Source organism: Corvus hawaiiensis, chromosome 18 (genome assembly GCF_020740725.1).
Source record: "Corvus hawaiiensis isolate bCorHaw1 chromosome 18, bCorHaw1.pri.cur, whole genome shotgun sequence".
NCBI lineage: Eukaryota > Metazoa > Chordata > Aves > Passeriformes > Corvidae > Corvus > Corvus hawaiiensis.
This window is the reverse complement of record NC_063230.1, coordinates 14,942,177-14,965,489: the sequence shown is the minus strand read 5'-3', so window position 1 is coordinate 14,965,489 and position 23,313 is coordinate 14,942,177. Positions and strand designations below refer to the sequence as shown.

The 23,313-nt window shown below is 45.1% G+C and overlaps 1 protein-coding gene and 1 long non-coding RNA gene across 2 annotated transcripts in view; one reads left to right on the top strand and one right to left on the bottom strand.

Annotated features, from left to right (window-relative positions):
• Positions 1-225: 225 nt before the first annotated feature.
• RIMBP2 (RIMS binding protein 2) overlaps positions 226-23,313 on the top strand; it is a 124,281-nt gene continuing 101,193 nt past the window's right edge. The window contains exons 1-5 of the mRNA XM_048322691.1: positions 226-243; positions 3,899-4,018; positions 7,044-7,154; positions 9,076-9,300; positions 9,992-10,126. Of these exons, the coding sequence (XP_048178648.1) occupies positions 241-243; positions 3,899-4,018; positions 7,044-7,154; positions 9,076-9,300; positions 9,992-10,126 (594 nt within the window). The 5' untranslated portion in view covers positions 226-240. The remainder of the gene's footprint in view (positions 244-3,898; positions 4,019-7,043; positions 7,155-9,075; positions 9,301-9,991; positions 10,127-23,313) is intronic.
• Positions 6,942-8,555, bottom strand: LOC125335232. Its single transcript, XR_007207388.1, has 3 exons — positions 8,243-8,555; positions 7,758-7,829; positions 6,942-7,101 (listed from the first exon to the last, which is right to left on the bottom strand). It is a non-coding gene; the product is annotated as an uncharacterized LOC125335232 (long non-coding RNA).

Sequence of the window (23,313 nt, the reverse complement as noted above, 5' to 3'; positions counted from 1 at the left end):
CCTGGCACCCTGCACGGGGCAGCCGCGGGGCTCGGGCTCTGCTGCCGCGGGCGGGGTTTGGCCCCGGTGCCACCGCAGCCCTTGAGCCACCTCGGTCACCCCGGAGCTCCTCTGCACCAGCAGGGCACTCACCAGGGAGCTCTGGGAGTAAAAAGAGCATTTAATAAGCACTTGCAATAAGGTTCTGAAGATTGAAAGTACTTCTGGAATAAGGGTTTTTACAAAGGGAAATACATAGAAATGGTAAGTACCGACAAGGTCCTTGTGCTTGCGTGCTGTGAGGAACCATGGCTGCTGTTGGCAGTTCAGTCCTTTTTACTGCAAAGAGGGGAAAGAAGGATTTTAATGCTCAAGAGTAAATAGTTCCTAGAAAATGGCTAAGGTGATGCAAATAGCTACCAAGATGTAGCACTAAGTAGGAAGAAGACATGGATTATTTTGCATACAAAATTGAATTTCCTGTATCCATACTTCTGAGAGAACGTGATGCTTGGTTGGGTCAGGCTGTGCCAGGTACTGTCAATTGAAAGTAAATTGAGCTGGCCAACATTAAACTGGATTTAAGGTGAGACTCAGTTGAGAGAGTGTAACCGGGCAGAGGTGCTGTGTGTGTAGCAGCTCACCTGACAGTCCTTTATGTGGTGTTTGCAGGGGCAGCTTCAGTATGTGTTTGACAGGGTGATTTGGTTAGTACTGCACACAACTGTTCTGTTCCTGTACTTGAAAGGTTTTTAGTTTTTTGAGCCTTGTATAACCCTCAGCAATGTTTCTGCCATCAGGCAAGTCTTTTGAAGTTCGTGCAATTGGTTTCATGAACTTAATCAGCATTTCCCCCTGCAGGGGTCTCATGAGGGTTTTCCAGAAGTATTTCCCACACAGCTCCAGGAATTTGGCCACAATGTAGGTGATGTGCAGTGGCCAGGATATGACTTGGCAGGTTGACCGTGTTCTGTCCCTGATCCAAACCAGGCTGCTGGTCAGGAAGGGTGCTGGCCCTTAAAAGCATGGCTGGGCCCTGTTCTGTTTTTAATTTATAGCTGGGTTTTATATTGAGAAAGTGGAAGGCAAACCCTTTAATGCTGGCAGTGGGGCAGACAAAGCCATTTAATTCCGAGCTCCCTCTCAGCCATGTGCACTCAATGCTGCAAATTTCAGTGGGGTGGAAAGGCGCTCAGAAAACACAATTAGTTCTAATTGTATTCTTCCGGGCCTTCCCTGGGATTTCTGATTTAAGCACAGCTACCAGTCTGGACCCGAGTCTAGGGAAAAGCTCTGAGACCTGAAGCATAGTTAGTGAGAGCAATTAAGCTCCAGTCCCCTCTGCAACATCAACTGAAAGCTTGAGAGAACATCTCATTCCCGAGAGCTGCAGCTCTCTCGCCTCACTGCCCTACCTGCTCTGAGAGCTTTGGGGAAGGTCCTGTGGCAGCTTTGTGTCACTGAGGGAGCTCTGGGTGGATGGGGTGAAAAGGAGAAAAACCTGAAGCTTCTACCTTTGCAGCAAATATTGTAGGACCTTTGACATGTACTACAGCAAAACGTGACCTTACTACTGGAGTAATTTTATTTAAAAAACCCCACAAAAGCATAACACAAACACCAAAAAAGCACAAAAAAAGTATTCAATTGCCCAAAATATGTCTCAGTTCTCTCTAGACTTTGTGGTTGCTGCTGACCTCTCTTTTCAAAATTCCAGTAATCGCCTTTGTGCAGACTAATTGCCTTTTGAGAGTTTCAAATGCTGCTGATTTGTTTGCTGTGCCCTTTCCATCTCAGGGTTGGGTGGTTTCTGACTTGATCTGCTGTTTTCCTCTTGCTACTTAATTTCTTTAATGAACTTTTAGTAAAGGCCTTTTAAAATACCATGGCTGGTAAGTCTCAGCCTTCTGCAGTGCTCCAGATTGACTTGGGACTCGACCAGAAAAATGTTTGTCACTTTTTTATGCCATTACTTTAATTACTGGCGGCACTGACAGAATGCTGTTAAGAAAAGATTCTTTTCCAAATGCAGACATTCTTAGCTATTGAGCCACCGAACTGTGGGTCTTAGATTTTCTGCCCATTTCTTGTCTTGCTCTGGCTTTCCTTTTGTTTAGGCTGTGGCTTTTAGAGGCACAATTTCTTTTAATATTGAATGTACCTTGTGGTATTTGTAGTGAGGAAAAATGGCAGTATGTGGCTTTACTTAAGAGGGACAGTCATCCGTGACAAAGACTAATCTTGGTTCTATCCACGCTGCTGCCAACCATCCTTAAGTGGGTAAATATAGCTGCAAGCAAGGGAGTCTGACTGCAGCAGAGAGCAATCCGAAGAAAGAAATACATGCATTAAAAAACCCAAACAAACTGCTTTTAACCATCTGAAAATCTGCAAAAAAAACCATTTCAAAACATCCTGGGTTTGAATCAGTTCATACAAGCACACATTGCATTTCCAGCTCACATGCTTGCTCTGCTTTTGATTTTCCCTTTTGGCAATTTATTCGGAGTAGAGATAGTGGGTAGAATCTCAGAGGGGAATAAAAGCCAGTGTTTTGAGAACTAATGAAGTAATTATCTAAAGCATTATTTACAATGATTATTTAGAAGATAATGAGACCCTTTAATTATGTTTGTTCTGCATAGCTAGCCGTTCAATAATTCAGGGTGTTGCCATACAATTTTCTCTATGTTTACTTTGCACATTTTTTTGTTTAGGAAAACGTTGCATTTTTGTGCTGTCTGTAAAGCACAACTCTGGGCCCTCTTCTGGGCATTGCTTGTCACATGAGAATCACCTGCTCACTTCGGTAGGAGCAGGGGGCTTTTAGGTTCAGGCTTCTTCAGTGTGATGTGGAGCAAAAGAAATGAAGCTGCACCTGTTAAAGGCTGTTGTGGCCTCATTCCTGTAAAGGCACTGCTGGATATTTACATACATGCATTAGTCCACTGATGTTTCTGGAGCTGAAGCTTGACTTGCAGTTTATTTTCGTTTTGGGAGCCATGATGATTACGTTTCAAGTGTAAGGTTTTTTGAAAAGAGCTCATTTGTGCACGAGAAACTCAGAGCATCGTTAACATTTTAGTATCTAATAAAAAATTCACCACATCTGTGAACTTTGCTGCTAAAATAAACAATCCTACTTAAGCACATCGTTAGCAGTGCCCAAACAGCAGAAGCTCCCTGGGGAGATGCATCTTTTGTCACTGGCCGGGGGTTCCTCCTGCACCAGGGAAGTGTCGCTGCTCCGGGTTGCAGTGGGTGAGGATGGTGAGAAACCAGTGAGGAAAACCTGCGCCTCAGAGGGACTGGCCATTTATTTAGGGTCAAATCAATTCCCATAGGACTCTTTCCACTGACTCCAAGAGACGCTGCAAGGGGTGGTTCATCTCCCACCTCCTTCTGTTCCCCTGAGGCAAACAGCATGTAGAGGAGTTCATCTTTATTTCACTGGAGTATATTTAAAATATATAATGTAGGACCCTCCTAGAAGATTATAAAAGTTAAAAGTTCAAAAGGCTTATTAAGCAATACTGTGTTGGGTTTCAGGTGGCTACTATGCAAAAACATCTAAAAGAAATGTATTTAAATAGTGAGCCTACAGTTAATTATGAATAAATAAAGTGAGATTCTGAAATACCTGCACAAGTACAAATGAGCTGCTTCCATTTAGAAAACTCACCCAGCATCTCCAAAGCTGGAGGATGCAAGACAGGCTCTGAGTGCTCTGGCAGGGAAGGAGGAAGCAAAGGCACATGGAAAGGAAAGAGGAAATATCCCAGTACTGTGCCTGTTACCTTGGAGCTGTGGCTTGTGAAATGGTGCTGCCTGACTTTATTAAAAGTCAGAAGTCCCATAAGCCAATTTAGGCTCTCTCTAGAGGGTTAAATGCTCTCAAGCCACTTTCCCTCTGTTGCAGAAGAAGGCTATCAGTCACATCGTGGATCAGGGCTATTCTGTGCTGGATTCCCCCAAGGCAAATCAATCACTTTCAAAAGTGGGTAAGCCCTTGACTAAAGACCAAGTGGAAGACAAAGTGGTGAGTAACCATTTCCAATCCAGGGCGTACCAGAGTTTGTCTGAAAACTTGCCTGGGTTTTCCTTTTGGAGGGGTGGGGTTATAGGAAACTATTTTAAATAAGCATTTTTTAAAATCTTACCGTGTAGAGGAACTGTGTAGAGCCTTGTTCATAAAATGCTTTCTGGAGTAGGATGTGCCTCTCGTATGCAAAACAATGAATGAAACCCCCAAGTCCTACAGCTTGGTAGAGAGCTGAAAAGTGGAGATGCTTTTTGAAACAGGAAGTGTGGACAAGAAGCAGAATCAGAATGCAGCTACCTGTGAGCTCCAAAGCCACGACTTTTACACAGCTCCTCTGGGAGTATTTTGGTTGTGTCGTGGCTGTAATCACAATGCCAATTCTATGAAAGAGAAGTTGCTCTAGAGCCTGTGGAGCTTTTGATACCAGGTCAGTTTGGGTGTCCTCGTAAGCCTGAACGATGCAGCTGTTGGAAACCAGCTCCTTGCACTTCAGATGAGGAAATATGTTTATCCCCACAACAAATAATCCACAGTAAGGACTCTAGTTTAATATCTGTGTCTCTCTCCTGGGTTTCCTGCAAGGCTTGCCTGGTCTGTCTTTATATTCCCCACATCTGATATCCCCATTTGTGGTGAACAGATGTTACTGTCCCAATGCAAACATTCTCAACAGTCACTGTTAAAAATAATTACAGCTCCTTTTCATGTTCCCCACATTAAAAACCAGTCCCTGCCTCCTGAGCTGCCTACCAAGTGCTACACTGATTTTTAAATAAATTAATTTGCATTTAGACTTCTCCTACAATACAGAGCTATTTCTCAGCACGTATCTACACAGTTCCTCAATAGTCACCGATGGCAGGATTTAAAAAAAGTTCCCCTAAAATTAGGTTCAGAGCCATCATAAGAACCACCCAAGTTCCTTCAGCAGGTTTTCAAAGTGCTTAGCAGAGTATTGAGTGAAGGGCATTTCTGACACAGAGCTGGAGAGCTGCCAGCTGCGGGTGAGTTAATTTGGGAGGTTAATTTTGGGTTACAGTAATCTCGCCCTGTGCCTGAAGATTTGATCCAGGTCCCCCTCTGTCTGCCAGGACAGGCTGGGGGAGAGCTCTGATGCTCTGCTCAGGCCCAAGGCCTGACAGCTGGGCACACTTGTGCTCTCTTGACTTTGAAATCATTTATAAATAGATTTTGTCAGAGTTCCCATTTATACAGTACCCCCTAATGTATTTTTGGGCATGGTTTTCCTTCCAATATGAGGCAAATAAAACCATGGAACAAATCAGTCTTAGGAAGAAAACAAAAATTCACAGGACAAAAGAATTCAGCAAGTGTTGATATTTATTTTTAATCACAGTGGATCTATTAATTTTTTTAATCCCTAAAGTAACAGGAATTACCATAAACTTCAGGTGAGTTTGGAGAAAATAAAGGCCAAATCTCTGTTTCCCTACAATCCAGCTGGATTGGATATCCATACACGAGAGTTGGGGTTAGGTCACATAGCTGCTTTCTGTGATTCTCCTCACCAAAGCTGGTTCATTGCTGAGGAGAGCATGTGCTGAGCACTGAGTGACTCAGACCTGTGGGCCAGGATGCTTTTCTTGGGTTTCCATTGAGCATTCTGCTCATCCTACACAGATATAAATAAGTGCCCTTGTTGACTTCCCTACCATTTATACTAGAAATAAATGTGGCATTATTTTAACTGCATTAAAATATCTTTTCTGAGATTAAAGGGGAACATTTCACTGACAGCTTTATAACCTTAAAGGTTCTGCTCTCACACAGACACCCACAGTGCCACAACACAGCGCAGTAATGCAGAGAACAATAAAAGCTGAACTGAATTGCTGTAAAGGGTCAGTAATTAGACCATTCTGAGATCTGACTAGAGAAAAGAACAGACTCCAAACTTCCTTTTCCAGAAAGACCTTCTTGCTTGGTATTGCAAGGTTCAACTTTCCTCAAATATGAGATCCACACCTCAAACGGGACTGAACACCAAGTCATGCTGGCCAAATAGAGACAGCCTGACTCACCATCAGCAGAGAAGAGATGGAAATAAGGGTAGTGGTGTTTGGAAAAAGAGATCTCAGTCACTTTGTTTACCCTCTGGGAGCGGTCTTGGCTACACAAGATTAAATGTTACGTAAAGTGAGAAAGCAGCTGCTGTGCCAGTGCCTACGGCGCGCACAGAGCGAGGGGCGGGGGGCATTTCCTAGTGGAGCGCCCAGCTCAGCATCCATGAACCGAGGAAAGAGGCACCAACCTTCCTGGAGGAAGGAGTGCTGAGCTGCCCCGAACTGAGCAGGGAGGCGTGAGGCCAATTCCCCACGTGCTTGGTGATGTTTGTTTAGGTCTGTAAGTTCTGGGAGGCGAGACTGGCTTACCCTGCGAGCAGCACGCTGTGAAATTGGCCTGTCCTTCAGCAGTATCCTGGCATTTTGAAAAGGAATCAATGCTAAAATATCCAGCCCACTTAAACCAGCCCTGCCTGTTCACGCTGCACCCTGTGCTCCACAATGGGAGCAGCAGAGGAACAAAGGGCCCTCCCCGGGAGCTGCCGTGTCCCACCCAGCTCCAGGGATGCCGCAGAAGGAGCCCCCGCAGCCCGAGCAGTCTGATGGGGCAGTGCAGCCACTGACATCCCTGTGCTCCATCCATCTCCCAGGCAAACCCAGCACGAGATTCTTCCTGAGACTGACAGGGACACAGAGCCCGTGCAGGGTACAAACCGCTCCTAATAATGCCTCCAGTCCTTGGGGCTGCAGGGGTGTCCCCTCCTGTCCCCCGCAGGAGCACAGCTCACACCACAGCGAGCACTGCCCGGGGCCAGGAGGGGAGCAGGGACTGAGACCTGCCCTGTCCTGCCCGGTGCCACGAGCTCTCCTGGGCTCTACGGTGACAACGGGACTTCACTGTGCGAGAACAAATTGATTTAAGACCAACAGCATCACTGAGATATTTCAGATCTATTCTAAAGCATTTTAATAAGCTGCTGATGGATTTTGTTCCACAGTCCAGAGAGGGCAACAAGAAAGTAAAACAAACATCTGGGAAGTCTCCACACCACAGACCTGAGGGCAGAAGCAAAGAGAAGAGCAGCTCAGTAAATGTTAAGAAGAGCAAGGTGAGTGTTACACGCTCTGAAACCTTCCAGTGCTTTCCTGCCAGTTGCTGAGACATCTCTCATGGCATTGACACGATCCAGAGGTGATGAATGTCAGGTGAAACAACTGTCTGCACCCTGCCTGGCACAGGGCACACAGAGATTTATCTCGGGTTTGGCTTCCCTGGTATGTTTGTTTCATGGTCCAGCACAAGTTACGTAATTCTCTGCAGTTTTAGGAGTTATGTTGTGGATGTTAACCAATTACAGGACCATCCCATTATGACTTTTCCTTTTTACTCTTCTAATTGGAGTTATTTACTGCTTTTATTGTAAGATACCTAATTTAAAATATTGGTCAATTTGAAGTGATCCCCCAATAAAGAAATTAGATGCTGATGTTAAATGCCTTTTGTGATGATTCCTGCATATTTGTTTGCACGTGTGGCTTGTGCAAGAGGGGGATCAACATCTTTCCAAAAACCCTTGAGTCTGAGGCTGGCATGGAAGAAGGAAGCAGTGAGGATAACCCAGGATGCCCTCGAGATGGACGCACAGCCCTGTTGCCGACAGAGAAACTGCTTTGCCAGTGACATTGGGGTGCCTCAGTGATAAAAACTTTACCTGATGTTTCCTCTGATTCACCTCTTCTGTTCACTAATGGATCCTCTCCTCCAGAGCTTTCAATGCTTCTCCCTTCAGCAGATACAAACACGATAAAAAAATGCTTTAAAAAAATCGATAAACACTTAAGTGTTTGGCAACTGTCAGACTTTTTACTGCATCATTTACTCAACGGTTTAATGCCTAATAGAAGAAAGTCACCAGTTAAATATTCCTGTGCAGATTTAGCAGATACAACACACCTCAGGTTGGTTCTGCTTTCCTGACTCTCTTCGTTCACAACAAAATCAATTGTTGGCACCCAGGAGCTGCGTGCTGGGGAGTGGCTCCTGATGGACCTGCTGGAGGCCAGTGTCGGGATCAGTCTGTGGGACTCTGCCCCCATTCCAGTTTCGGGCAGCGGTTTCCATCATTCAAAATTTGGAGCCTTTTTTGCTTTAAAGATGCCGAGTCAGTGTGAGCTGTTCCAGTTGGCACAGCTGTACCTTGGTCACATCAGGAGCCCCCTCCCTCCCCAGGGAGGGGCTGCTGGGCTGGGCTGGGCTGGAGCACGCCGAGCATCCCCACAAAGGCAGCCTGGATGGGTCAGGTACCCCTGGAGCAGATCCCAAACGCAGGAATGGGACGGATGCAGTGCCCAGAGCCGGGGCTGGTTCCAGCTGACCCCAGCGCAGGCACAGCCGGGCCCCAGGAAAGGGCAAAACCTGCAGAGGGTGAGGGGAGAACGGTGGGAAATGGCCCTGGAGCCCCCGGGTGCGGGCAGGGGGAGCAGCCAGCCCCGAGGTCGCTCCCAGCCCCGGGCTCTCCCATCCGCTGCGCTGCGAGCGAGCCTCAGTTTCCCCCCGCGCAGCGAGCTCGGAGCGCTGCTCCCGGGCGGGGTTTGCCGTGCTCCGGCACAGCCGCGGGAATGCGGCATCCCGGAGCTCCGGGCGAGCTGCAGGCTCAGCAGGAGCAGGATAATTTCCTAATTAGCTGGGGGGGCGCTGGGGCCGAGCAGCAGCGCTCGGTTGCCATCCAGTGGCGAGCGCAGCGGCACCGCCGCGGCCACCGAGCGCGGCCGGCGGCGATCCACTGAGGGGGAAACAGAAAAGAAAATAAACTGTCTGCTTTTCATTCCTTTGTGTTATCCCAATCTCTTTAGCTGTGATTGATCAAGCAAGATTGTCTCTTAGTCACAGCTTGAATGAAATGTCTGAGGAAGAAAATTTTTCAAATAAAGCACTTATGCTATGATTTTTGAAAGAATTTGAATTAAATTCTTTCCTTCAGACAAAGCTTTAGCAGGAATGACATGAAAAATGTATTTTCTCCTTACCAGGCTGTCAACCCTTCAACTTCATTGACATTGTCATCCAATAACAGTGCTGTCATCACAAAAACAATCACCAGAGCTCTGCCTCTAAAGCAGAAAATGCACTTTGTCAATGTTAAGTCTCAACATCTGCGAAGTATCAACAAACAATCTGAAAGCATAAAAGATCTGGAGATCCAGCTGCTGCAAGGGGAGTGTGAGGAGCTCCAAAATCAGCTGGGATGCCTGAGGGTAGGTAAAAATCCAGTTCTATTCTTAATACCGAACTGTGCTGGTAAACAGTTACATTGAAAGTAGTTTATTGATAGATGTTTTAGACTCAAAATACTTATCTGTCCATTTCTCACTCAAACAGACAATTTACACAATATTTAATGCCAATAAGCTATCCAGTGTGGAGGAGAGTGTGGGTCTGAATTCACAATACTTCTGGTTTAGACTCAAGTCTTCCACTGAGGATATAAGCTTGTACTTTGGAATTCTCAGTGGCATTCCTGTACTTCATATTCGCTATCCCACCATCAAACCCTTCTTGGCATTGTCTTGTACCAATTTTGTGCCCTCCCAGCAGCATCTCTGAGCCCTCTGTACTGCAACGAACCACATGAGAGGAACAACTTCCAGTGCCAAAGGCTGGGATTGCCCAGCTTGTTCCCTACCTAACCTGGCTTGATCAGCCAGAGGAAGTTGCCTGAGCTGTTGGGGTGCCTGGGGTGCAGGATGTCCTGCTGCTGCCGCTGTGGACAGATTGATTTTAGGGGGCAGAGGATTCTTGGGTTAAACACGGGAACTGACCTGCAGAAATCTGGATCCATGGCTACAGCAGATGCTGCTGTTTAGTCCGAGGCTCAGCTGTGACAGATCTATGTCCCCGTTCCCATGTATTTGACAAGAGAGAAATGGAGAATTTCCTGTGCTGCAGGAAGGGCTGCTGGGGCAGATGCCAGGAGACACCGAGGAGTTACTGAGGCAGTCCCAGAAGGAGCTGCTGTGGCTTCAGAGACAGCTGGCCTTCGTCTCCACAGCAGGCCCTGGGCGTGTCCTGGCAGCAGGGAAGGTGAGCTCCTTTATTGTTTTTTCGTTCAAAAAGTGCAGTTAGCAAGGGGAGGCTTTATCTCCATTTGTTTCAGTTTATTGACTGGCTTTTCATACGAAGGGGACTGAGAGGAAAACTCACCTCTTAGGACATATTTTAAATAATTGTTCCGTGTAACTCAGACTGGAAAGGACACGAAATTCATTCTAGCCTGTGAAAAGTTACAAATTAAAAGCTAAAATGGTATTTCATAGAGCCCTTAGCATCTACAGAAATGTCTTTTGTTCTCTATTTCTCTAAAGAACGTCTATCAGAAGGGAGGGTCATTCTTTTGGGATTGTGATACTGGGGGATTACATGGCACACAGAGCTGTGATTCCCTTTCTTTCAGCGAAACTGTTATGTATATTATATATTTCCTACATGCTGGTGGCCCATCAACAGCATAACTGCAGCCAGAAAAAAATTATTATCAAGCTATATCTGTAATGCTGATATTTGGCCAGATAAACTACCAAATTAATAATAAAATATTTATGATAATAAAGCCCTAACATCTTTCAGTTCCAGTAAAATGTCAGTTCTCATCTGCTGTGGCATAACAAGTTGCATATGTCAAATTTTTATGACTCAAATTGCTAAGCATGTTCTTGAGACAAAGAATATGTTTTAAAACCTTCACAGCAGTGAGTCTGTACTGGTAGTTTAAAAAACTGGTTCCTGTTTTACTTTCAGAGTGTCTTGATCAAATTTATTCATAAAATTTTCCATATTTTAAAAACAAGGCTTCCAGAAAGTTTATGGTAATTTGCATATTTTATCCACGTATGTACCCACACACCCCGTGTACAGAGATACACGTTTCAAACCCACCCATGAACAGGAATTGGAAGAGCTGGCTTGGTTCAGTGTAACATGTCAATAACAACATTTTACAGTGATCTGACAGATTTTCTAGTATCAGGCTGGCCTAGCAAGGTTTGGGTTTGTTTGTACAAATGCACAGGAGGGAACAGTCACGTTCCTCCAGTCCCCAGCCTGGACAAGACAGATCTCCCAAATGTGCCACCTGGAATATTCTGGTCCCACTTTGTGTCGTATGCTGCAGATCTGTGCCTGGTGCTGAAGCACAGTGTGGTGAGTGCCGATACAGTCGGAAGGAACATTTCAGTTTGAAGCTTGCCTGTAGCTCAACTGAGGGAAGAAAATCTGACTTGCCAAAATTAGACTTAAAAAAAAAAAAAAAAAAAAAAAGTCATTTATGGCACAAACTGGTTATAAAAGAAAGAGTGCCTTGCCTGCTGATTAGAGCCATAATCTAATCTGGGAATGAACATATGAACCTGGCTAGGAAAAGCTTTTCCCTCAGAAAATGCCAGAGTTTTGTTGTTCCTGCTACAGTCATGAGTAAGCTTAGGGAAGGTCATTTGGGGCTGAGATTTGCACAGCAGAGAGGTCTTGGGGACCTTATTTTTAGGCCTTGGACTTGTCATTCAGAAAATTCTGGTCTTTCTAGAATGTGCCAGTGCAGACCTTCAGGGAAGGAAGCACAGATTGTCTATAAACCTTTTCCTCATCTGTTTTTCCTGCAGTATCACATCACCAGGGATCAGATCCTTGGCTGTTTCATTCATATAATGAGGGACAGATTTTTCCAGCAGCAGCCAGTTGCTTTGCAGATCACACTGTGTCCATGACTGAATTCTAAACCTCTGAAGAGAAGTGTGTCTCATCCAAGTGGGAGTGGTGGTTCTCAGTGCTGCTGGAAGCTTTGGGGGCCATGGTCTGGGTGAGGTGCTCAAACAGATGGAGCTGCTGCACCCAGAAGTACAGACAAGGCCAGTGTGGAATGATTCCTCAGCTGTTTAGTAAAGATCCTGGTTCAGGGGTTCACACTGATAGTGAACTGGAAATCCAGGTAAGACAAAACTTGAGAGAGATATCATCGGACAAATCCCTCTTCCATGGCTCCTAATTCCTTCCAGAGAAGCAGCAGATGCTGGCAGTTCCTGGAGAGCAGGGTGCTCCCCGTGCACTTCAACTTCATAAAGAGCTATGGCTTGAGGGGAAATCTGCCTTCTTTTGTTAATGCCAAACTTTTCTGAAAATTCTCCTTCTCTTCCTCATTATGCCTGTGGGCAAAACTATGGGAGGAAGACTGGTATCTGAAAAGGGACTGTAGGAAAGACCTTACTGAATTGAGGGATGCATTTCTCTAGATACTGCACTCTCGAGGCACTATTTTATTGAATTCTGTTAAAGTATTTCCTTCCCCTGTAAAATACTAAAAGGAAAATATGGAAACACCACTCAATATAATTCCGATGTTTTCTTGATGATTTAACCTTCATCAGCCTGGAGAATTCAGTTATGTTGTAGTGAATGCACTCCCAAAGTGATCAGATTCTGTCACTTAGATCATCTGTGCTCAGGAGAAACTGGGAGCAAAAAACAATGAGAAAACTATTGAAGCTGGGTTTCTAAAATTTGATTTATTTAAAATTTTTCCCTGTATCCCCTTACAGCATCTCCCTCTTCCTGCTGGGGAGATGCTGTTGCACCTTAGAAGTTTTTTGCGAATGCGTTGCCCCCAGTTTCCCCGAGAAGAGGCGCGGCAGAATGGTTGGGATGCTCCAGGTAATCTGCCTTAATTCCCTTCTGCATCGGAGCTTCCGCGCCTTCCATTGGGCAGGCCGGGCAGCGGAAAAAAAAAATTGCCGCTCACATTTACAGTTCATTGGTTCGTGCCAGTAGGCCACAGATGACCTACTGCGAAGATCCTGCGATAGCATTACCCGGAGGGAACATCAGCGCTGCCCGCAGCCGCCTCCCCCGCGGCCCCTCCGGCGCGGCGCATCCGCGGCTCCCGGCGCGGCGCATCCCGGCGCTGCGGGGCCAGGGCCATGTGAGACGGGCAGGGGCGAGCGGGGAAAGCCATCTTGGGGCGGCTGCGAGCGAGCTCTGCCGCCTCATAGGCTCGGGCGGCCGTGCACGGCGATGATGCTGGCGCGGCGGCTCCCCGCCTGCCCGCCCGCAGCGCGCCCGTGAAGCGCCGGCACCGAGCGGCACCCGGAGCTGCCGCCCTCCGCACGGCCCCGCCGCCCGCACCGCGGCCCCGGCACCGTCCTGCTCGCCCTCGGCAGCGCCTGAGCCCAGGTACGCTGAGATTCCACCCCCCCTGAAAACAGCCGGGGCTGGTCAGGGCTCTGCGGGCCCCGGGAGGGTGGCGGGGATGGGGATGCGTGTGCCGGGGGAGAATCCCCTCTCGGCGGGCGGCGATGCATCAGTAACTCTTATCGGAGGCAGGCAAACTTTATTATTCTGCAGCAATTTGGTGATGCCCTTCACTGGATCTTTGCTTCTGAGTGCTGCTCTGAATAATAAAATGTGCATCGTGCACGAGCACTAGGTAAAGGGATTAAACTCTTGCTAGATTATTCCATCCTCCCTCCGACCGATGTTTAATCTGATGTCATTTCCCAGGCACTTTTAGGGTTTCCAATAAAATAAAAGCCATATTGGCAGGTTTGATGGGCAGTGTTTCTGTTCCGTGGTGGTGTCTGTGGGCAAAGTTAGTGATGACAGTGGCTGGTAGCAGTCCCTGCCGCCAGCCCCAGCATGGTGCATCCCCACGGAATGTGTTTGCTTTGCAAATGTATATTGTCGTGTCATGGCAAAGTCGTCACTGTGACTGCCCTTCCACAGAGCCACTGCCCGTGAAAATACGTGGCATTTGTCTGGCATCTATTGCTAAATTAGACCGATTGCAAGCAAATACCTCATCCTTTTTTCACAGAACGGCGAGATTTTCAGATAGATACAGACAGACACACGTATATGTGGACACACCGTACCCAGCACTGGGGGGATGTCTGTTCTGCATACGAGCACCTATAGCAGAATAATAGCATTTTATGATTGCATATTCCCATAAATACCAGTTAATTAGCATGCACCAGTGTGCTGTGCTCAGTGTTACAGGGGATACTGCAGGGTTTTTATTAACCTCTTTTCAAAACTGACTATTGCTTGTGGCGCTGGGCAGGGGAGGTGTGTCTTTCCCAGAGTGATGTGATGGTCGACATTACAGCTGTACATGGGCTTAGTGCAGTTGTGACTGAGGAAAATCTGAGTGCATATGAAAGCTTTGGTTTTTCTTTTTTAAGCTACTGCTACCTGATATTTTAGTGGTAAAACACTGCCTGGGCTGTTTTGTCCAGTGCAGGTAGCGATGCAGGGTTTGTGTATAAAATAACTCAGCAGAATAACTTATATTAATGAGTCTTGACACTGCACCTGGTAAATACAGAGTCTGCTTCTTAAGGGATTGGATTTATTTTGAAGAAATACCTAAATGCAAAGCCACTGGTTGTGACATTAAGAATTGCACCAAGTATTCTGTGACAGGGGAGGAATACTGTGATTGATATCATCCAAATAAAAATAAGGACCATTGCTTAGCAAGATAGAAGAGCTGCCTTAAGGCAACAGCATGAAATACAAAACCACAGACCAAGCAGTAGAGGGGAAGTCACAGCATTCCCATAAAGCCAATATGATAAAAAATAGCATTATATGGGCACTGATAAGAAAGTTGCTGTAGTCACTCTGTATTTTGGCTTTTTTGATCAGGAGGTGTTAGATTTTTATTAGAGAAAGGCTTTCAAGTCTGCCCAGCTGACAAATGAAGAACGTAATTCAGATCAAACATTACAGATGTCAGCCAGGACTCACCGCTGTAGACAGCCTTTGAAATACATATGTGCTACTTCTAGAACCTTAAAGGAGGTTGGGTCTTTTTTAGGTGCCTTTTTGTTATTCCTTTTTGATCTGATGGTCCTGGTCAGTGGCTTTGTGCAGACTGTTTCCTTTTTAATAGGGAAAAGACCGACTCTAAATGAAATCAGTGAGGTGGTCATGCTGCCTGCAGACTGGAGAGCAACCCTGATTTTCCCTCCTTACATACCTGAATGAGTTCCAGCCAGCTAAAATACAGCATGACTGCATGCTAGAGGCAGTGAGCAGAGGGGCACTGTTATTACATCCAACTTTATATATTTGTCTACCTGGAGCATCTTTTCGAGAAAGGCAATGTGTTGAAATTTCTGGAATTATAACCAAGTTACAGCTCTAAAACAGCACATGGGTTTTAGGGGTAGGAAAAGTGAGATGGAGCAAAACATGGGGCAGTGCAGTGCCATAGATTTCTGCATGAGAATGGTCTGAATGGCTGATAAATGCTGGTTTAGTTGGCTGACAATTGCAAGCTCAGAAATCTGAGGCATCTCTCTATAGATGTGGCCAATCCCATACTTGTACAAGCTCTGTGCACTTCTGCATAGATTCAAACTGTGTATCTCCTTGAATGTATCTCTGTGGTAGACAGATGTTAGATGTGCTCACGCTCGTGTATGTGACCACTGTAGGTTAGGTGTGTGATACTGAGCGTCAAATAAATATACCAGCACTACAGTGTTCTTGCTGGCAGTAGCTTATTACAGCAGTCTGAACCCTTCTGGGTTGCCACAAGAGAAATAAGCCTGTGATCACAGCATAATTTGTATCCTTGGGTGCTGGGGGGTTTCCTTTTCGCGTGTCTAATGGCCCACCACAGGCCAAAAGTAAATATCCAAAATCAGTCTGACTTTATTCTGTAATGAGAAACTAGTTGGTCATGCATCACTGTCCTGTCCTTTCAATATTTATGTTGAATGAAGCATGGTTTGACAGTCAAGGCTGTTTGTCATTTCACTGAAATTGTTTCAGGCCCTCATCACTGCTACGAAATATGTTACACCAGCTGAAATATCTGTTAGTCACGACTTTTTTCCTGGGACTTATTTTTGGGTTATTATTCAGCAAAAGGTTCTGACTAAACTGGAGTTTTGTGTAAATCCTTTGTTTCCCCCTCTCACAGCATTAGCCTGAGTATCCTATTCTGATACAATGTCAGCTGTATAGATAAGTTCATCTTTATGGTTTGGAAAGTCTCTCTGTGCATAGGACCAAGGAACTGAGATCTATTTCAGATTTTCTGGAAAATACCTGGTGCCACTGGTGATTACCTGTCTGACTGTTGTTCTCTGTAAGCTGCCTGTCCACCACAGATGAGGATTGTCATGAAGTACTGCTGACAGCAACATTTTCTCCGTTAGAACAGCATTTGCTGTTAGAATTGAAAAATATACCCCAATATCATGATTAAAAATAGAACTGGAGTGTAGCCACAGTGCTGGGGAAATGCAGCTTCCTCAGAGCAACGTGCCGTGAAACCAGGGTCTGCTTAGTGGAGAAGAGGGCTCTTGTCAGGCTTCTTTGCTCCGAGGGGGCTCTGGGAAGGGCCAGTGGTGCCACGGCCCTGCAGAGCAGCTCAGGGTCCTCTGCAGCAGCTGGGGACTGAAGTCTGAGTGTGGTCACTGAGGGTTTCTTTGCCAGCTGGAACCATCCTATTAAATGACATGTTGGAGGCGTGTTCATTCATTAAATGATGATTGTAAAGCCACCTGTAGTTGGGATTTTGGTGAGGAAATTAGAGTGGCTTGGAGGCTTGTGGCTTAACACTTTGGCTCGTGCTTGTGGTGTGGTGCTTGATCAGGAGATCAGAGTGGGACTTCCAGCTCTGCCATGGATTCTGTGAATGGCCCTGAGCTAAGCATTTAGTATCTCTTGGGCTCTGTTCTCCTTCTGTAAATGGGAATAATAATGAACTCTTTCCACTACATTCTGTTTATTTGATCTGCTTAGGAAATGAGATTTTCAGACCAAATACTATTTTTTCCATCAGGATGCTGAATCCCAACAGAGGCTTCTAGATGCTACTTATAAATCACTTGACAGTCTGCATTGTGTGTTGTTGATCTGTGGAAGAATACTGCTGAGTGTCAGAAGAATTCGAATCTGTGCGGAGGTTTCTGGAATAACATTTGATTAGCTAAACTCTCTGTTGTGCTCATGGGTACGTTCAGTTAGGAGTGAAGAGCCTCATTTCCCTGCTGCTGGCTGTGGTCTGGTAGAAACATTTACAGTGCAGGTGTCAGGACAGAGGAAATGGGACTGTAGGTTTGATATTTGCTTTTTTTTTTTAATAACTGTCACAAAGTTTTCTCTCTTCTGTTACAAACAGGCTTGATTTCCAGAGCAGTAAGTATTGCTGTGCCCAGTGCTTGCTGATCAGCAAGCAGCAGCAGTGCAGGGTGTTCTGTGAACAGTCAAGAGGAAGGCATTGAGAATGTAACAGCATGGCACAGATTCTCCTCCCTGCTCTCAGCTAATGACAATTAGAAAGCATCTTCCATTTTTTCCTTTAAAGATCATCCTACAGCATCCTCAAGGCTTGATGTGAACACGGTGAGCTGGTGGGCAGCCATCACATGCACCCATTTCCTTTTCCTGCTCCACCTCTCCTGGAACTAGACTGATTTATTTTCTTTGACTGAGGAGCATAAATAATTTTTATAGACAGCCTCATTAAGTTTTTACACTGGATGTGTGACGGAAAAAATTACAATAAAACCCCCTCTTACCAACTTTGAAAGGAAAATAAGCCTTTCTTGAGGCAGGTTAACTTGTTTAGGGTTGGCTTGGAAAAATCCTAAATCAAGGCTAAATTCCTCCAGAACAGGGAATTTATTCTGGGACTTTACCTTTTCAGCTTCTGCTGAATATTTCTGTGCCTCCTTCTTACAGAGCTGAAAAGATGCTCTTTGTTACTCCTGTATGGAGTACCATGGTGCCTTTTCAGTGGTGTGGCAAGTGCATCTGTAGTGACTACACTGCCCCTCTCACTCAGGGATGTTCCCTGGTGGTAATCAGCAAGGACTTTTATAGATCTGTGCCGGTTCCCAAGCAGGGGGGTAGCACAGCACAGTGTCCCTGGGAGTGTGCTGCTGCTAAACACTTCCTAAAGATGGATGGGGCTGATGGTGCTCAGAATGCAGCAGGATGAAGCTCACAGTTGTCACTGTAACCAGCACTCCAGGGCTGCATCTGGCCCCTGTTTACTGCGTTTCCCTCCTCTGTGATGCTCAGTTTCGCCTGTTTGTTGTCTGACTTTCTGTTCTCCCCACTTCCCTGCCCCCAATCCTGCACAGAGTTTAGAACCTCAAGACTCTTCCCTGTCAGCTCCAGGAGTGTGTTTCTTCCCTTCTCTCTTGTTTACCGCTTGCTAATTAAATTTTGTAGGTGGCAGTTTGAAATCTTAGTGGGACGTGTCATGTGACTGCTAATGCTCTGCAGATCTCTATTACATAACCTTTAAGTAGTTTGGGAAAATGTGCTTGTGTCATACTGGGCCTGACATAAGGCTCTGTCTGAAGCCAACAGTCTGATCAGGTTTTTTATGTACAATGACTGTAGAAATCTTGTGGATGGTTTGTTCTGGCACCAGATTTGTGCCCTCGGTTGTCAGGTCAATTGTCTTACTTTGCTGAGATGCTTTGCAGTCGGCTCTGGCTGCCTTTCCTGCAGGGCAGAGCAGGGGAGGGTTTAGATTTAAACACTCTGGCATGCCAGGTAATGATCAAATGAATATTAAATTCAGGATGCTAGGAGCCCTTCTGCTTTCCTGATAGCTTTGCTCATCCCAGTTTTGAAGTGACCAGAGCACAGAACAAACACAGAAAACCTCTCAGTTTGTGCCCCCACCCCTCCACCTCCCACAGATCTTAATTGGGCTCTGGTGCATTATGCAAAATGAAAACATGAATCAATACAGAAGTTTAAAGAATGCCGTGTAGGGATGATCAATTTTTAATGCTTGGTGATTCATTAGGTTCTGGTTCGCTGAAGGAGCACTTCTGTAAATGACAGCAACGTGTCCACTCACAGACTGAGCTGCTCTTCCTTTCTCCAAGCCAGAACCATCTTTTGGTCATACTGCACGTACAGTTTCACACTCTTGTTGCCTAAAACATATTTATGCATATTTATACACTATCTAGTGCAGCTTAAGCACTCCGTTGTGGATGGACCAGCTCTGGCCCTGAAGGAAATCAGTCTCATTTTGTTTTCCTGGCCAGGATTTGGCCGTGGAGGCTGAGTCCTGTCAGTGGCTCTGATGTGTGTTCTCTGATAAGCCACAGCAGATCCTTCTGCCTCACTTTCCTTATCTGCTGGGAAGGCTCCGTGGCAATGAGCTTCTGTGGTCTTGCAGTGAAAGCTGTAGTTAGAAATGAGGAAGAACTGGATGAATTTTGGGTGTTGGGTTTTTTTTTAAAGGATGTCAGACTTAGAAGTTTATAATCTCATATTGAAATCTAATTGTGTGAACCTTCATTTTGTCTGGAGTAGCCCTTAGTCTGCAATAGCACTTCTCAGTAGGAAAACTCTTTACTGAGTGTTCAAGAATGATGGTTGATATCATTCTGCCTGTTTTGCAGGCGAGAAGTTTTCAATGTGCTCCAGGTTTATTTGCCCAGGATCGTTCAGCAGGGTCAATGGAAATCCATGGATATTGTTTGCAGAACCTGGTCTAACATTAATCCATTGTATTGCTTCTCTTAATTAAACATTATATAAGAAAGGAGGAGGGGGAAGTATTGATCTTCTAGAACCAGACTTTTTTTTTTTGTTCCATTTTAAATTAACTGGCTGTGTGCTATTCATTGTAATGAGTTTGCAAATGTATTAATCTTTAAAAAAATTACTACTATCATAAATCATGGTGGCTACAGTCAGCTTGTGTATTCTAAGGGCTGCCTGTTCACCTGCTGGGTATACTGGAACTATAAATGTCTCTCTGCTGGAAGGGTCTCTCTGCTCAACACTCTTAAATCTTCTGTATAAATGTACTTACCATACACTCCCTGGGATTTTAGTAACTCTGGTTTATTTGAAGATTAAGTACAGTTAATGCTGCTGTGTTGCCATGTTGGTGGCTCCTGGATGAGTTAGAATCAGAACAAAGAGGTGACTGTAAAGCAGTTTTATGGGGTTTCTTTGGTGGGGCAGGTGGGTACCGCTGATGGTTTTGTGTTTAAAAGGAAACCTGCCATTAAGGCACTTGTTCCTGTTAATCATGGGCAGGGATGAGCTCCTCAGGATGTGGAGCTCTTGCTGTTCCTGTGCTGCACAGTCACAGAGTGACAGGAGAGCTGTCACCATGGCAAGTGCAGCCTGAATTGTTTCAGGATGCAAGGAGTGGGTGACCCAAACAAAGGAAGGAATGAAACTTCTGAATGACTGGCAGCAGATCTTTTCTTGCCCTGTCAGCCATGAGCCATGTGTGTCTCAGCTGCAGTGCCTGTGCCCTCTGGGCTCTTCTGGAGGATTCCCACCAGGGCAGAAATGCCAGCATGGATTTTACAAACTTTAGAGTAATGTCCTGCACAGCCTCTGTTGGTAAGGGAGAGGGGAGGTGGGAGGAAGGGCTGGTCCTTCACATCACACCGACTGTCACAGCTCTGATGGCTCAAATGGACTTCACCTTAATTCCTTCGGTGATGGGAGGTCACAGCTTTTCCTCATAGCTCCAAAAGGTGAAGTTTCTCATGTAGCCAGAGTAAAGCAGCCCTGCTCAGTGACTTCTTTGTAGATATTGATCCCAGCTGCTTGATGCAAGTGAGAGTTTTGCCACCTTTGATATTGATAGTTACTAATTATCATAAGCCCTTATGCTCAGCTTGCAACCTAACTTCCCCTTTGAAAAACTTCTGTTTAATTTCTGTAGATACTGTTACAAGGAAATGAAGTGTATAAAGCTTCAAGCTGCTGATATTTTTATAACCTAATGAAACAAGTTTTGGAAATGCACAATTTTTTCTTGTCTTAAAATAAGACAGAACAATTTAGGAAACAGAACAAGAGAGGAAGGCAAGCTGTCTGTGGTGGTGAGAACTCAAAGAATCAAACAGTGAATGAGGCCACTGAACTGCTGACACCACTGGTGTGACACACTGGAGTCTGTGGGGCTCAGGTGGTTTCATTGATTCTTTGTGGGAGAGTTGCTCTGAGCAGAAAGCAGTGAACAATACTGAAGGCAGAGCATTTGTGTACTGCATATAAACAAACATCCACATTTCAGTAAACATAACTGTCAGTGTTGATGCAACAAGTGTGTGACACTGAAAGTGACACTGAGCACCTGGAGCATTCCCTAACCCTGATCTGCAGGAAGAGCTGCTGGCCAAGTCCTGAGCATCAGCTCACTGAATGAGGCACCGAACGCTTCTCAGCAAAAATCTCACCAAAAATCCAGCAGAGTGATGCAGCAATTGAGGGAGCACAAAGGAAAAGCCTTCTCCTTCCTCCTTACCCACTTTTTAGCCACTTTCAGATGTGTGGTCTTCCCCCTCTCTTGCCACATTGTGGTTTGTAAAACTAAAATTTAGTCTGTTACATAAAAAACACTTACTCCAACCATGCTGTTAATGTTTTGATACCATTTTATTTAATAGCGTTTAAGGGCCCATGCTGCTATTGAGAAGGGTGTTTTCTCACTCTGATTTCCTGTAACTAAGTAACAGGAAATTTTCCCTAATGCAGCTGGGTTATCCACTGTAATGTGTGGATGGAACTGTCTGTAGCAAATTGGAAATTACTGTCTGAAAAAAGGTCTTTTGTACACCAGGAAAGGTGTCTGGAGCAAAGTGTTCACTTGCACTGGTGTTCTTTTTGGGGTTTACCAGCCTAGTTTGCCCACTTTAGCTCTGTGTGCTGTTCTTTGTAGAAGTTAGATCTGATCCTGTAGGATTTCCCAGGCTACTGAATGAGGAGGGAAGAAGTGGAGAGGCTTAAAAAAAACCCAGTGAGACGGGGGAGTGGAAAACAAAGATTTAAAAGGCAGCATCCATTTATTTTCCATATATAAAGGGATTCTACTGTCGTCTGTCTAGCCTTCCATCTTAGAACTATTTGGTGTTTGTGAGAGCTGGCTGATCTAATACTGGGTTCAGAAATGCTGATGAGTGACAGGATCCTCCCTAATTCCTCGTCTTTGGTGCTGGCTTTGTCCCCAGTAATATATCACAATTTAGCTTTTCACAAGCCTGTCATTTGTGGCCTACTCCCCTTCCAAACTAAAACTCCCAAGTAAGCAAAAAGGGGCTGTCCTTGACACCCAATCTGCCTTGAGGGTAAAATGATATTTGTTTGTGGTGTGTAACAATTGCCAAGAACACAGAATTTTCATAGCAATCATGGCTGTTAGAAAAATGCAGATTTGAGGCATGTAGCACTATTTATTTAGTTTTTGTTTTCTGCAACATTCGTTTAAAGTATAATTGCTGGCATTAATTAGGAAGAATAGTGCATGCCTGTGAGCTGCAGTGCTTTTGAAGGTCCATGTCATTCCTATTATCAGAACTTCTAATTGATTGGAATAACTTCAGGGCTGAAATGGGTTTCTTTCATAATGGGCTGGTGCAATGTATGTTACTCAGTAAGTGATAAATCTTCTCAAGTGCATGAGTCCTGCTGTTGCAATTCAGTGTAAGCGTGCATGGGAAAAAATACATTTGGATTTTTATAGTTCCATCAAACCTGCTTCAGGGATGAAGGCCTGCGAAGTCCCACAGGAATGTTTAACTATCACTCTCCATCACTCTTGGATTGATAGTAGACTACTGTTACATAAATAATAAAAACATTGAGTAAATACTTCGGGGGAAATATCACAATATCCCACTCGGTGTTTCATGTCTCCTGAACCTACCAGGCACCTTTGGGAGGGCGGGAGAGCAGTGTGAGAAACAAGCCACATTATTTCCATCATGAATAATTAAAACCATTTATGAAGAGTGTGGAATACTTAAAACACATCTTAAAGCTTTGCCTTTTTGTGTCAGTGTAGGATTTGTGTTCAGGAAGGATGAGTTGGAACTGGAACAAGCCAGAAGAAAGGGCCACATGAATAAACCAGGAATTTGGGGAGCTTATGTTATGAAACACTAAAAGAGCTTATTCTCTGTTGTCTAATAGTGACAAAATGACAAGGGAGGTCTGATTTCATCACTAATTCTGACTCAAGCATAGACAGTGCTGAGCACTCCAGTTCAAACACCCAGAGATTGCCAAGGTGATGGAAGTGTTCAGAAATGCCACAAAGCTGCTCATCTTCAGTGTCGCTTTTCCACAGGATCTGTCTGGCTGAGGTTTAACCCAGCTTTAGTTTTTACCTTATCTAAGTGCTTCCTGGACCTGTTCTCTGTCTGAATTCAGTAATTCTCAATGAACCCATTCTTCCAAGTGCTACAGGAATGTTATTTATGTAA